The sequence below is a fragment of the Osmerus mordax genome, chromosome 1, assembly GCF_038355195.1.
Source record: "Osmerus mordax isolate fOsmMor3 chromosome 1, fOsmMor3.pri, whole genome shotgun sequence".
Lineage (NCBI taxonomy): Eukaryota > Metazoa > Chordata > Actinopteri > Osmeriformes > Osmeridae > Osmerus > Osmerus mordax.
The window spans coordinates 17,601,073-17,616,824 of record NC_090050.1 but is presented as its reverse complement, the minus strand read 5'-3'; the positions used below and the strand labels follow the sequence as shown (position 1 = coordinate 17,616,824).

The 15,752-nt window shown below is 41.5% G+C and overlaps 1 protein-coding gene across 4 annotated transcripts; it reads right to left on the bottom strand.

Moving 5' to 3' along the window:
- Positions 1-10: 10 nt before the first annotated feature.
- LOC136940466 (LIM domain and actin-binding protein 1-like) lies at positions 11-15,084 on the bottom strand. Of its 4 annotated transcripts, none has more exons than XM_067232646.1 (11): positions 14,839-15,084; positions 10,488-10,615; positions 9,614-9,656; positions 6,643-7,104; positions 3,559-3,613; positions 3,327-3,442; positions 3,065-3,136; positions 2,736-2,787; positions 2,371-2,450; positions 2,123-2,256; positions 11-1,970 (listed from the first exon to the last, which is right to left on the bottom strand). In XM_067232646.1, exons 2-11 carry the CDS (start codon positions 10,607-10,609, stop codon positions 866-868), a joined length of 2,241 nt encoding a protein of 746 aa, XP_067088747.1. In that variant the 5' UTR covers positions 10,610-10,615; positions 14,839-15,084; the 3' UTR covers positions 11-865. The 4 variants fall into 4 exon arrangements, with proteins under 4 accessions (XP_067088747.1, XP_067088739.1, XP_067088730.1 ...); XM_067232638.1 differs by having other exon boundaries at positions 10,488-10,618; positions 14,843-15,084; XM_067232629.1 differs by lacking the exon at positions 14,839-15,084 and adding an exon at positions 13,246-13,392 and having other exon boundaries at positions 10,488-10,618.
- Between the last annotated feature and the right edge of the window lie 668 nt (positions 15,085-15,752).

Here is a 15,752-nt window from a genome sequence, read left to right as displayed (position 1 = left end):
GAGTCATATCCATAATAAACCATTTTATTCATTACAAATAATGGCATTATGGTAATTTAATGACTTAAAATGTCCATAAAGATATAAAAAACATTGGTCCAGTAAAGTACAGTATACATAATCAGGGTAAATCTGACAATGTGCATATATCCAGTTCTAAACTCAATTACAAAATATGATTTTTATACAGTTTAAACCAGGCACCTTTTAATTGAAAATTAGAAAAAGCAGGAAGCAAAAACATTCAGAAACACTGCACTCAGACAATTCATTTGGACCAGAGAAACAAACAAAACTTGTCATTCTCAAATCAATCCAAGTGTTTAACACTTTACAAGCATTTAGAAATACTTTTCCCATCATCCATGTGGCAGTGATTTGGACTGGCTAATATTATCGATATTTAATCCATCATTCACCACCGTCTTTCAAAAACAAAGCAAGACAATATTTAAGTGAAAGATGCAGAGCTTCCAGCATAGAGTGTATATTTTATTACCCCACAATTGAATAATTCCCATATTATATCAAGGCATTGTCATTGAGATGGTCGTTCAGTTAAGAGTTTAAAAACAGACTAACTAGCCTTTGCTGCATAAAGAAAAAACTACCAAAAGTACCAAAAAGATGGAAACATTTCAATACACCAGTCAGGATCCATTGCCTACCTCTGAATTAATTGAAGGAACCCAAGAGGCCAGGAGTTGTTTAAGACAGAATGAACACTAAACCTAATATAAAATCACAAATTGCACCAACACAGTTAGAAAAAAGGTGTGCCCTTCCACCCGTTGCATCATCCTCACCCTTTCATACATGTTAAGCTAATTCTGCTGTCTGAAAGGGGGACATAGACAAATCCTTCTCAGACATCATCTTCCTCATCATCTTCTTCATAGTAGCGATTCCTCTTGATCATCTGCTCCACTGTCAGCTCCTCCTCCCCTTCTCCCCCCTCTTCTTCCCCATCCCAGAATCCCACATCCTGGGAGGTGCGGTTGTGTTTGACATGCAGAGGTGAAGAGGGGGATGCTGGGATTTCTGGTGAGGCACTTTGGCATTTCAGAGGCGCTTCTTCCTCCTCATCTTCCACTGCCGCTGCTGCTGCTGCTTTCTCTCTTGACATTTGTTCCTTTCTATTCTCCGTCTGCTTTGGAAGACTTTCAGCTTCCTCCTCTGAGCTGCTGCCTCCTCCAATGGGCTTCTTCTCTTCCCTCTCATCCCTCCCTCTCTCTGCCTGGCCCTGAGCCTGCTGGGCAGGGTCCTGAGGCCAGCAGCGGGTTTCCTCCAGAGAGCCCCTTCTCTCCAGCAGGGGCCTGATGGGTCGGCGGGGCTCCCGGGGGCCCAGGGACAGAGGGGAACTAGCGGTGACAGCCACAGAAAAGGGCCGACTGCGCTCCTTCAGAGAGGAGCTTCTCCTCAGGCTTTTCAGCTCTGCCTGCTCTGGGCTCTGATTGGACATCAGCAGCTCTCCCTCTGGGGGCCACTTCGCCCTCCATGGCCGACCCCCAGCAGCTCCCTCCAAGGAGGGGCTTCCTCCTCGGGCACCCGTCCCAGCCCCTAAATCTCCCTCTGAAGAAGGGGGCCAGGCGATCCTCAGCCTGCGAGTCTCTGTTGGTCTCTCCACAGAGCTGTGCTTCTCATTTGAACTTGTGTTGGTGTGGGCCAGTGTCTCCAGAGAGGCAGCCAGGTCTGTTACCTTGGCTATGGGAGACTCCTCCACAGTGGGGCTCGGTTGTTTGGCTGGGTTGTTCTCAGCTGGATGAGAAACTACTGTCAGTTCCTCAACTTCCTTTGGCCTAGCTCTCTCTTCTTCCAACAAGTCCTCCTCTTCGTCAGTCCGGGTGGTCCATAGCTCTTTGTGGGGCCGGTGTCCAAAGCCCTCATCATAGTTTCCTTTGGCCTTGAACAGCTGGCTAAAGTGGGGCTTGCAGTAGACATTGCCATGCAAAGAGGCATAGTTCCCCAAGCTAAACAGAAGGCAGTAAAAAGGTTAGAAAGAAAGACAACTAAAATCTTAGCTATTATACCAAGAGGTTTCCTGAGAAATGACCGTTCAAGAGTAACACATCTCTATGTCAAGTATCAACAGAGAGCCCTGTATGTGCAGGTAAAGTCAGACCTGAGCTTAGTGTTGCAGTGGACACAGCGGAAGCAGGTGTTGTGGTAAATGTGCTGATCTGCCACCAGTCTCTCCAGAGGGTACACAGTCTTTAGGCACGCAATGCAAGTTTCCCTCACAGGCAGGCAGAATTTCTACATTTAGTAATACAAAATATATGTAAGAGGACTGGGGTCACCAGGAATATACTGTAAATATTAGGTTTTAGTTTTTTTAAATGATGGGTCATGATGAGGGAAATCACTTACTCTAGTTGCCTTCGGTGGATCACTATGGGCAGCCGACAGAGGGCTACTCTTAGAGCTAGGATGTGAATTCATATCAGTGCCTAAAAAAAGGCAAGCATAATGCAATTGCAGGCTTCAGACTCCAGTTTGGCTCATATAGGAGGTAGAAGAGTGGACACCAGGACAGAACAGTAATTCAAGTAAACAACAGTCAGACCTGCCCTTTTACCCATATTTATGGGGCCCAATTAGAGAAAAGAACAGCTCAGATTCCTGCTGGGACACAGCTCTGTCCCCTGAACCCCACACCCCAAGCTGCGACATCACAGGACGGGTGCACAGAATACTGCTGTTTACACATGTATGAGTGGGTCTCCCAGACTCACCGTTAGTCTCATGAACTGGCAGTTTTTTGATTTTAGACTCTAAAGGTGATACCTAATTGAGAAGGGGGTAGAGAGAGTGCAAAAGGGAAAAAAGAGAAAAAGACAGAGAGAAAGACTGTCAAACTTTACAAGGTCACATAGTTAACTGCCCCGTGGCACAGAGTTGATTTACTATCAGGACATTACTACTCTATTCATCAGCCTGAACTCTGATAATTAAATGTTTGCATATACAAACGCAGACATTACAAGAGGCTACTGCATTAAAAACTCAAAAACATTGTCTCTAACACACCATCTCTCTCCTTCTCCCATATATTAGTACTGACCAAAGCTACACCACCAGGGGGCACAATTTCCTTGCCACTGAGGTGACTTCCATCCATTTCTGAGACACTAGCCTGAAAAACAACAGGGTTGATTAAAACAACTCACCTCAATACAGAACAGTGTGACATCTAAATGGTTGAAATGGTAAATCAGACAGTAATAATCCCTTGCAAAACATTGTTATCTTCTTCAGTTTCTGGATAAGGTTTCAAGGTTCATGTAAGAATTGAGCAGTAAAATAGTAGCATGACATGTACATACACACATGGATGAACTCCCAATGCGTGCAGCGTCCTTTTTGGACACAGCAGCTTGGTATTTTGCCATCCTGTCCCTAAGTGATGTGGACTCAAACACTCTCTCAGATAAGGAAAGGCCTAGAACACAGACACACAGGTTTACAGTCATCATAGCAATTTTCACCCAAATATCCTTAAGTTACAACAGTGATCTTCAAAAAAAAAAAAAAAGTATGTGTGTTCATTTGTGTTACCCCCAAGTCTGTCCATGTCCTCTGAAGGGGTCCGGCGCAGTCCCGTCCTTGTCTCCTAAATGAGAACACTCAGGTCAGGTCAAACACACAATCAGTCATAGACCCATAAACTTTCTATCTTTTTAATCTAATTCCACTTTGTATTGCTAGTTATGTTCCCTTAGTATAGTTAGTCCTCATATTTAAATTTTTGATTCCTATATGTTTAATGTTTGCACCTTCCTGCCAAAGCAAATTCCTTGTCTGTGCAAACTTTCATGGCGAATAAAACCCATTCTGATTCTGATCTTTGTGGCAGAATGAGTCAGCACTTCTTGTCTGTACCCAAGTCAATTCCTTATTGGTCCCAGAAGACCAACCCCACATCCCCCCTCCCCCACACTAGCTGTATCCTCATTAGTCACTTTCTGGATTCATTTTGAATTACAACAGGACACTGATGACCACTTACAGAAAACTCTTTCACTCCCTGATAAATAATCTCAAACACCCATTTGATGTATGTGCCATTTCCCTGCTCTAATCAAATGAGAAATTACATCACTGATTTAATTTAACTAAAGGACCAATTTGAAAAGAAAGAAAAGTATACATATATTGGGGCGTCAATTGCGTTGGGAATTGATTGTGTGTATTTGCGTTTTGCCCATGTGTCCACACACACTGATGAGTAAACCAGACAGAGACTTAGCAGTAATCCTCAACACAGAAGAGTGAAGGAGAGATCTAGTCAATTAAAACAATCTGTTTCTCCTGGCCCTCCCATTTGAAATCATCATGGAGCTCTAGCTGCCCCCCTCCCCTCCTCACAGGCTTACATGCAGGACTGTACAATAGGACTGTTTAGGTGGCGTGGGATGGGATTGTTTCACTATTTTCATGGTGTTAGGTTTCGAAGAAGGCAGCTCTCGTTAGTCCAGTATTGTGAAAGCTGTGCAATGCGACTAGAAGAATGTGTACAGACAGGAACACTTAGTTCCAAAACCACTTTAACTGATGCCAGATTAGACAGTGCTGGGGTCAAAAGGAAAATGATGCCCATTTATTAGGGCCAACCAGAGACTTAATTTTTCTTTGTTTTTTTAAAGTATTCTTTTTATTGTCTTGGACGCATTTAGCTGTCCAGACACACTGGTAACAACCACGACCATGATGCATCATGTTTCTGAAACCTTCCTCAGAGCTAGCACTGAACAGTAAAGAGAGAAAGAGAGAGGTGGACTACAACTACAGAAAAAGGTGTGAAAAAATAGAAACAAATGGGAAGAGCAGGTCCATCAGACAGTTGGGGAGGTAATAAAAGAAAGAGACACAGAGAGAAACAAAGAAAATGTGTGTGTTTGTGAGAGACAGAGAGTGTCTACTGTCAGGATGTTATGCGGGTGGGAGAAAGGAGCAGTGTTTTCTGTAGGAGTCAGGGTTTGTAGGCCTCCAGTGATCTGGGGGTAAGGAGCATGTGCATACCACTGCCATGACATCAGCACTGCTGTAAGACGGCATCAGCGCTGAGCAGGCACAGAGATACAGCTGGAATAGGATGAGCTCTGTATGTCTGTGTGTGTGCTGAAGTGTGACCAATGATCAGCCGACCTTCACCGATGTTATAAATTATTCTTAATCCGTAGTAAATTGGATGTAGATAACTATACACACACACACACACACACACTTGTAACTATTTGTGAAAATGGGGGCTTAAAAAAATGTTGTGTATTAAACGGACACTCAGCAGTGAGCACAGGTCTCAGACCAAAACAAATTGAAGTTGACCCCCTAATAGAGTCCCCTCTATACAATTCAAGCAGTATATTCAGCAGCAGCCCAGGACCTTAGGAACATGGTCAGCATGACACAGGCTTGCCTTCACGAGTCCTGGACCACTACAACACCACCACTGTTCTCTACCCAGCCTCCTCAGAGACACAGGGGAGACTTTCTGCGGTGAATGCTCATGAACTTAGTTAACAAAAGTGGTAAACACAAAGGCATGGCACATCCACACAATTGCTCCTGAAATTCAGGCCTCCTGAAAGGCCTGAAACTCTCAAGCCTCCTCCACCCCTGCCTGTCATAGCTGAAAAGCAAAAGAGGACAGTTCTACAGCAGTCCAGAAAGATAACATGTTAAATTGTCACCCCAAATACTGAATTAAATTTTTATGAATCACAAAACCAAAAGTAGAACATACAAAAAACTAAAAGTAAAGATATGAAGAGCAGAAATATCTTGGGCTAGATGTTGTAGGTGTGGTGGGATCTGATAGAAAGAATACTTCACGAAGGAAGAATCACACGGCAAGAAGGGAGGGCAGGAAAAGAGAGGTAGAATTCCAGAGGTGGGTCTTTGAAGAAAGCGACAAAGAGGAATGCAAGAACATTCCAGACCCTCGGCTACAATACAGGGTGGAGGTAGGGGTCCGGGAGGGGGCAGAAAGGAAGGCTGGTGAGGATTACTAAGCTTGGTCAGGGTAGACTAGATCTGAGAGCATAGGGCTGGGGGTAAAGGGGAAAGAGAGAGAGTGAGAGGAGGTGACTTTAGTCAAATGTTTGGAAGGGCATGGAGTTTTGAGGAGCAGGAAGGCAGGAGAACAGGGGGTTTTGTCAGGGATATTTGCAAAGCAATGACAGGACAGCTTGTAATTATGCAATTTAATATGTGACTTGTTTCTGATGAGACTTAGGGCAACCTCCTGTATTTAAAGTTTTAACATTATTCAATAATCTGACTTCTGGTGTAAGTCCTGGTCTCTCTCTGTATGTGTATATTTGCAAGGTGTGTACTGTATAAGTGGGCAAGGTTGTGTGTGTAGTTTTGGTAAAGAGGTGTTCAGTCTGTACTTACTGATGTGCACTGAGACAGACAGCGCTCCAAGGGGAGCCATGCAAGAAGCAGACAGGGCTTTCAAGCGCATGAATTAATCAGGTACAATAGCATGTGACTGACTTGACTAAACCCCAAAGAAAGATTGGAACTAGTACAGTCTAAAACTCAAAAACAGGATAAGAGGTTAGCTACATTACTGCTGTCTGTCTGTATGTGTGTGTGTGTGTGTGTGTGTGTGTGTGTGTGTGTGTGTGTGTGTACCTTGCCAATGGAGCCTCCCTCTCCCTTCTCAAACATCATCTTCAGACTGTTGAGAGGCATACTGGGTTTCTCCAAGGGGCTGCAGGGGCTGGACACCACTTTCTCTTCCACCTGCATCAACCCTTCCTCCTCTTCTCCTTCATTTGTTCTCATCTCTTTCTTCTCCATTGCTCTCTGGTTCTCTCCTCCCTCTGCTGGCTTTATTGCTGCTGGGAGGTACGGGTGGTGGCTGGCTATACTTTGACCTTCTTGAGTGTTCAAGGGTCCAGGGGACTTGGTTGGGGAATGGTTTTCGGTGGGGGGGGGAGGTCTGGGCACAGCTGGAGGGGTAATGCGAGCACGGGGTTTGCTGGTGGGCAGAGGAACAGTTTTATCCTGTGGAGGGGGTCCTGTATGTTCCCAACGTTTCTTTAAAACACTCAGGTTCCCTGAGCGCAGGGTGGGTGGCAGACTCTCAACCGACTGGGAGGACAAGAAAAGGAGAGAGGGGATTAGAACACCACTTCAGTCTCAATTTCTGACCTCCTGTAAAACTGACACAAATGTGACAAGACTACACAACCAACACATCAGTCATTGCCAGGTATGGATCACTGATAAATGGTCCATAAGTCTGCATTTCAAGTTTCCACACTGTACCAAAAGTTCAGTTTTTATTAGGCAATACAACCTCAAGTTGCAGAAAAAAACAAGCACATAATGTCATCACCAAAAAATATTTCATCCTACAGCAGCCATGTTGTAAAGAATGAGCTTGTTACTGACTTGGACAAATGACAGCAGATTCAATGACCAGCTGTTCCTAAAGCTGATCCAGGAGAGGAAAGCTGTCCAGGGGTTGCTGTCAGCTGCAGACTTAGTGCCACAGCAGCAAAGAAAGACTTGGCTTCAGAAAGAGGGAGCAGGACTGAACATGGAGAACTCTTTCTCAACTGCATTCCATTCTGTGGCAACCTTACCTTTTCCCACAAACAACCCAGGGGAAGGTCCTCTCCACTAACCAACCATCCATAATCTCAACAAGCTACTATCAAAAAAGATGAAGGGAGAGTTCTGCCCTAATGTGTAATGTATTAGTTTTCCATTTTCTCTATGGAAATAACAGCCTGCTCATAACTGACTATAAACAGCTGGAAAGTACAGAAAGGGGCGTGGAACACCCTTTGACAGGAAGACTGAGGTAACTAATAAATTAGTCAACCCATTTGGTGAATCAAGCATACCTTTCCTTAGACCCAACTAGACTGCAGCATGTGTGAGCATACAGAAAACCAGGTCAACTGACACAACTATTCAAATCTATGGTAAATAAATGATGTGCATTGTTCAGTAATTTCCAAGATCAAAAACTCTTGAATGAAGAACCAACATTACCTCTCCATTTAAGAAGAAGAGGTGGTCAACGAGCAAGTGGAAGTAGTCCATATAAACACCTCCAAACCCTAACTCTACTTGAGACATCTCCTTATGACCACAGTCCATAATCTAGCTACTCCAGAGGAATCCATTCTGCAAGTCACAACAAAGGATTTGACAGAGACGAGCACACACATGGTAAAGGAAGAGGGAGAAAGGGAGGACTGAACAGGACAGTAAGAGAGAAACCCGAAGCTAACAGAAAACAGACGCACAATCCCTTTCTTTGTCAGACCAGCTGAACTACAGCAAATGGACAAAACAATGAAAAGTTTGTTCTCTGTTTTTTGAAAAGAGAAGTGGAGAAACCTGTGTGAGTGAGGAGAGACGAGGCGAAGTCAAGCAGACCTAGGCAGCAGTGTTGGATGAAGTCCTTCTCTGGGTCTGTGAGCTGAGAGAGAATGATAGAGTTCTCCCAGATGTTAGCAGTAAGAAAAAAACTCTGCTTGTAGGAGCTAGCCCACCCCCCATCAAGACCAGGAGAGAGAAAAAAAATACCCAGGAAACCAGAAAGCAGGAAATGATACATTTAGGAAAAGTTTAACTCTTCAACGGCTGGGTCTCGTGTTTCATTTTAGTTTTATTCCAACAGAGGAACTTAATGTTAGACATTATGATTTTGTCTATAAATCCTGCAATGTATAATTTAATTACAGCCTAATGGTCTCTGCCTCACTAAGATCAAGTTCTCAATTAGAACTGTATGCTCTACAACTATTGAGGAATGTGGCGGAAAATCATAATATTACATTGTTTAAGTGCTTCTTAAGTAGTCAGTTATTCCAGTTATCAGTGATATTCAGTTGATCTTCACCTTTACCTGACCCTTTGTCTTCTCAAAGGCCTTATGAAATGTGCTACGTCCTGATTCTGATACATCCTGTCCATCGGGTCCATGACTCAGAGTCAGCTTCCGGCTCACTTTATCCACACTCACACAACTGGGGAGACACTTCCGCAAAACCTAATTCTAACATTACAGATCTGGCTCAGTAGTAAAGCCAAGCACAAGGCACAATCAAGAGTAGACTACTACAAGCTAATATAATAACATTAGTGCTGACCTTGGTGAATGCTAATTTGGAAAGTTCACATCATTGTGGACAATCTTTTGGTCAAATCTTAGTCATATGGCAGGAAATTGTAGTTATACTAACAAAGGATCAGATAGTCACAAAGTCTTAAAGATTTGACGAGTGACTGAACAGTAAATATTGTAGCTCCATCAGAAGGAAGAAAATATTATTCGAGAGAACACAAAACCTAATTTTACCCCAAACTACATAATGTATCCAAAAACAAGGATGACACTCAATATGGTAGAATTACCTCTTAATCACGCCTGTTACTGGGTGATTTCTTATTCCCTTCACTAGTCCAATCAAGCACAGCCCAACTGACAAAGGCAACTAACTATGGCAGTAGCAGAGGGTATTAAAGGGGATTAGGCATTTGAAGTGGGATTATGGGCATGACTATAGGCTGATCACAACAAGTAGTCAACAAAGGGGAGCTAGTAACGGGCAGTTTGTTTGGAGAATAGGTAGATACTTACTGCTTTCTTCTTCTCTGCATTGGACTCAGCCGCTCGTTGGTACCTGTGGGAAGGGAAGAGGGCGAGATGAGCAACACTGACCTCTGCTGAAGCAATATAGTTCTGCATAAAGCTGAGATCTTTTGTCAAATTCACTTCATCTAAACAGTACTTACATAATAATGTAATCTATTTGATAACAATATAGCCATTCAGGATTAATTTAAATCTGACATTTGATGGCCATTAAAACAAAAGAGCATCTTGCTTTTAATCAGGTCATTCTGATCCAAACACACCCTATTAAACACTATCACTGCGACTGAGAGAATCAGTCTAGTTGTTTTCCATATCACCATCTACTGGACAGATACAAGTATTACATTACTGCTATATGCATACAACTAGAAATTCTGCCTTCATAACACATCTTTTTTTTCAGTCTTAGGCTATCAAATCTATCAATAGCCTAGTTACCTTTGTGTTTTTATTTTGGGATTTTTCTATTCATGTTCATTTCATTTAGATTACGTGATCCTAACAACATTTCTAACTGAATTGAATCTTCAAAAATCGTGATTAACTGATCTTGAACAGATTACTTTTGAAAGATAGCCACCAATCTATATATATTAACGAATCTCCTAACCACAATTTGAACAACAGAAACTAAATATAATCGCACATCTAAACTGTACAGTAATTACATAACCTATCAAAGTATTTTGATAATTGCATGGAATGTTAGGACTGCAGATGAGGAGCTGTATGGTAGGCCTTCTAAAGCAATGGATCCACGTGATTTTTTCACACACGCATGACAAAGATAGACTATAGCCTACATAAAAAGTGTTAGTACAGTAGACACAACTACTGTTTGGCATATTTTACTCACTTGGAGAAACGCTCTGCGATGGCATTGGTCTTCCCCCGGCCGCTGATCAATGACAGCTCTTTGGCGGTGACACGTAAAGACTGTGAGGCCCATGATCTCCTGTTGAATGATCCGCTTTCCATGTTTCCCTTCTAAAAAGTTGAAATTGTAATTGTTAAATATTTTTTTTTTTAGGAATACAAAAAACACTTTTCACATCAGGTCCACAATATGCCTCAAAGAGACAACAATGTCGGATGAAACCCCCAGTCACAGAATAATAAACACAATTAAAATCACCAAAACTCATCAAACTGAAGAACTGACAGCACACTGCACTTTTGACTACTTTCAAACAATAAGCTAAAGTGGTCCCTGATGATAATTGGAGGCAGAGCTATATATTCAATGAGAGTACTGTCTGTTTACAAAGAGATACTGTCAGACACTGCCTTTTCAACCCCCCAATGAGGTCACTGACCTGTACCAATCACCAGCAATGTCTGCCTGCTTGTTTGTCCATTTATACAGTATAATGACATTTACTCACCGCAAACGTTTTAACGCATACGCTTGCACGTATACACAAACACAATTACTGGAGTGAGCTTTGAAACCATCTGCCCCAAATAGCAAAAATGCAAGTTCTGATCTGCCTGTGCTGCCTGACTGCAAAAGAAGTAAGCATTACATGAGCAGTAATGCTGTCATTGTGTGAATCAGAGCGTATCATCATCTGACTGCAGACTGGGGCCTGCTCTGAGCACATAAGTGGTAGTGGAAGCATTTTATACATACTTGTTTTTCTTAAGTAACAATTAAAGGCAGCTTGATTATACAGAATAAAGGCAGACATACTTTGACGTACAAACATAAAAAGACATGGTTGCTATGCTGGCCAACACATACACAGGTAAATAGGCATTCTCAGACAGCCAATAAGACTTTAAAACTGTTATTTGTCTGGAAGGGAGGGCCATCTTGAAAATAAACACATTAAAATCAGCTAGAAGTCATAGAGACCCTCCTTGAGTACACATTATAATTTACCACAGTAATTCAGCCATGTCCTTTACCGGTCAGCTGACTTTCTAGTTGCACCTTGCTTTTTACACCTTGGTTATTTCATCACTAGGCAACGATGAATGGACTTTGAAATGAACTTTAACAGATCAGCAGGTTATGTGTTGACACAAAGAGAGACAGGGAGGGTGTGTTTGTGGGTGCATGAGTGGGTAAGAAAATAAGACAGAGGCAGGCACTTTACAGATAAATGTAATGACAAGATATTGTGGAAATGTTTGTCCATAAAGCATACGATAAAAAAAAGAAAAGGTTGATAGATTTGCACTGAGACATCCTATTTACTTTTCATAAACACAGTATGTATCATAGCCACAGTAATTTTTAGACGTGGTCTCAGTTTTCATATTTCACGAGGACAGCAGGCCAACAATTAAACCTGGGTTTATGGGGAGTATATTGGTTGAAAGCCTGTGTAACTAAAGTATGCATTCAGGGGGAAAGGAATAAAGTGTGGGTGTGGGTGTGTGAACACATACAGGAAATGCATCCTATTCATGTATACTGGCATGGTGGGATAGCTTGGCAAGCCAAAGACAGAAAGGGGCATTCTACCATTTTCACAGAAGATATTATCTGCTATAACTGTCTCTCCAAGCAAAAAGACACAGAAGAGATCATCACCAAAACATAGCTTGATAACTTAATATTAGACATAGCCAAACATCTATGTCTACTGCCTATAGGCCTACTCGTAATGCAGACTCACACAAGGACAGTACACCTGTGTGGAGCCTATATATCGAAGATGACCGATTCTGGGTTCAAACTTTTCCTGAGGCAATTCTTATCTGGTTTAGAAACACTAGACCTACGCATGTTAAGTTCAATAAAGCACAAAACCAAATGACCTTTAAACTTCCACTTCCTTCTGAGTTCTCCCTGGCAACACAGTATCCAAAACAAACCTTGAAATTTCACCAAACTGAACCACAATGGCTCTGGCATTGTGCAATAGACATTACCTAAATATGTATGAGACAATTGTCACATGTGTGGTGCAACTTGGGGGAGGATGGGGGCAACCTTCCCTGGAGGTGATGGTTAAGCTTTAATTGAACACTAATACAGCAAAAAGAACCCAGTGATGCAGTTCAAAAGGTTCAAATGTGAAAATTGCACCTTGCTATCCTAATGGGATTAGTCAGTTGCACACATTGGAACTTTGGAAGTCAGTCCTGTAATGACACAAGTAAAACAAAAAATGTGGCACAATACTGTGGCACTCAAGCACAAATTAAAAGTCAGTTTACAAGAATATAGGCACAAGTCCTATACATTTTATATTATATATATAAAAAAGACCTTAACTAAAATACTACTTAAATGTAAGCCTTTATGGTCATTTTTAGTCAATAACAAGTGTTGGTGACTGGGAAACTACCCCTGAATGTCATTCATGGAAAGCTGGTTCAGTCGGAAACTGAAACACAGGCCTTCCCTTCATGGCTGATTCAGCACTTCATTGGAGACAGTTGATCAGGTGTCACAAAGCCACCCAACTTCTTTTAACCCTGTAGTTTTGAGCAGTACACAGCCTTTTTGCAAAACAGCAAAAGTTGGACAATCCACCTTAACAATCGCTATCACTACATCAGTGACAATACAGATTGTGAAAGTTATGAAATTGATAGATTAAAAACACAAAGAATGGAAGTCAAGTAGTTACTACAAAAGCAAAGATCAAATAACTCACCTTTTAGTTTGTCTATCGTCAGCCACGTCTTAAGAAAAGATTACATTTGTTTTTTTATTTCATTTTAGCATCGGTCCTTCCTTAACGTTTTACACTTCCGATGAGTCACTTCTCTGGCATACCTTGAAATACCTGATACTGTGTGTGTTTGTGTGCGAATGTGTCTCTGTGGTGTAAGAGGCGGAGTAAGGAGAAAGGTGTCATAGGACTCTAGGGGGATGGTCATGTGATTCTCTGCACCAATTACCTTAGGTATTGCATTTCTACGTATCAAGTACATTGTGTGTGTAGTGCGCATGTCAGCTAAATCCTTGCAAATGTTCAACATTTGCTTTGCACTACCGTAATACTGTATCAGTATTAGATCATATATGTTGAACTTGAATACGGACAAATATAACCTGTGTACAAGGTACAATTGCATCTCCCCATAAGGATGGTGCGTGAGTGTATTGACGAAGGACAGCTGGAGGAGAGGTGTAGAGAAAGGAGAAAAGAGGGATAAGAGAAACAGGGAGAAAGAACAGGAAGCTCAAGTTTCTCAGTATAGTTGAAAGAGGACCAGGAGGTACATGAGTGTCATGTGAGCCCTGCCAGGTACTGCTGCAGTGCCAGAATCATGCTGGCTTTGTCACAACACATGTCTGAACACTTCAGACATTCCTACTTTTAGTGGTTAGCCTAACCAACAACTTTTCTCTTACATGTATAAATACACAGGCTTGAAACAGTTCATAAAATATCCAGGTTTGTCAGGGATAATTAGGGCCAACTTAAGGCCAGAAGACAGTCTTTTTCACTTGTTTTTACTGAATAGATCAATCTTTCTTGATCAATGGTTTGTCTCTTCTACCGAGTTTTATCCAAATATTTGTATGTACAATACAATTCTCATGGACATTACCTTTCCCAGCTAGATTAGTTATTCTTAAACTGTGTGTCTTCTATGGAGTATCCTTTCTTTTAACAAAGAAATAAAACATCACATTCTGACATTATAAGGTGGGGCTATTCCAAGAATGTTAAAAACTGAATATAACTGTGCCAATAAAGGAGCATAAAGACGTATGAAAATGACCTACTAAAACTGGCAAGACTGTCAAGATAAATAAATAAAAAAGAAGATTCAGCATTGAGTTGACTGACTGCAGGCACTGACAAGAATACCAAACAAATGTCTCTAAAGACAGCCACTGAGAATCCACCTACAAAAGGATTAGGAATAATGGAGTATCTCGTTGTTGTCAGACCAAGATGGAGTAAATTCAAGTGTATTCATTAAACACGTTTAAAAATGTAAAACAATGTAAACATCACAACATCAATGTAACCTAACTGGTTATGCCAAAAAATAAAACAGCAGTGTTTACAATTCATGATGAACTATATTTTTCTTGAGCAGACGTTTACGCTATGCATGTTTCCGAAAGTCCGTTTCAGGATTAGGTTCAGATTCTTATTAGTATCGTTGTAAACTCCAATACATTAGGCTATATATTATCTAGCTACACGAGGAATATTTTAAAAGAAGTAAATGACCTGGCTGTTATCTTCATCTGTAGATACAAAATAATTCAATAACCTACTAAATACCCACCTTTGTCTTTTTTTCTTCAATTGTCAAACGGCATTTGGTCTCTGCATATGTTTGAAATGTAGCCTGTTAAAACTCAATTGATGAATGTCCCGGACGTGCCAGCCAGCAGGTGTAGCAAAAAGTATTTCCAGTTGTATTCAAGCGTGGTTCTTACTGTAATCAACCGTGTCTAATTTCCAAATTGTTATAATCAAACACAAAAACGTGTACAGAGTAGCCTAAAAAATAAAATAAGGCCACCGCTGTCGTGTAGGACTAGCAATCAAACTTTTACTGCCAGCGTGGGTTCGAAAATCTTGTGTCTGCATCGCACGGGGCGTGACTTGTCAAAGTATCCATATTCTTCTGGGAATTCCCATCTTCCAAACGGATTTCCAAACTTGATTCTCATCTTATAAGACTCCTTTCGAGTTCAGATCCAAATATCCTAAACTATTAGAAGTGTGTGTGATTGTACCATGTTTGCCCATTTAGATTTGCATTAAATTGATTAAATCGTTTGTCATTGGCCATAACGGAAAATAATTAGGTGATAGACATAATTATTTTTGTGTAACCCAATAACACCACCCACTACTGGCAAAACTTCTCCAAATGAATAGGCCTATATCTTACATTTCTTGACCATTAGGCTACTATTGCAGTGCCCGAGAGTGATCCATGGGCCATCGCTTAGTGCAGCTCATGGCTCAGCAAATCGTCAGCTAGCACAATAAAGAAATGTTGCCTATACTGACTGTCTGGTTGCCAGTTCTAGTTCAACAGCCAAATGTGCGTTCTCTTACACAATTAGCTGAATATAACCTTGTCAATTATCCACTAGCTGGCTATGCAACAAACCTATGGTGGCTGGAGAGACAGCACATCATTGGGTCCTGAGCTAAACACCTGCCAAATTGCAACTTTATAC

What these genes read in the sequence shown, in the direction of transcription:
- LOC136940466 (XM_067232646.1), bottom strand. Translation starts at nt 10,609, where the DNA reads ATGGAAAGCGGATCATTCAACAGGAGATCATGGGCCTCACAGTCTTTA. An exon ending in ATGCAGAGAAGAAGAAAGCA is followed by an intron (nt 7,105 to 9,613) that starts GTAAGTATCTAC and finishes TTGTCCTCCCAG; the next exon opens with TCGGTTGAGAGTCTGCCACC. An exon ending in TTGGGAGTTCATCCATGTGT is followed by an intron (nt 3,137 to 3,326) that starts GTATGTACATGT and finishes GTTGTTTTTCAG; the next exon opens with GCTAGTGTCTCAGAAATGGA.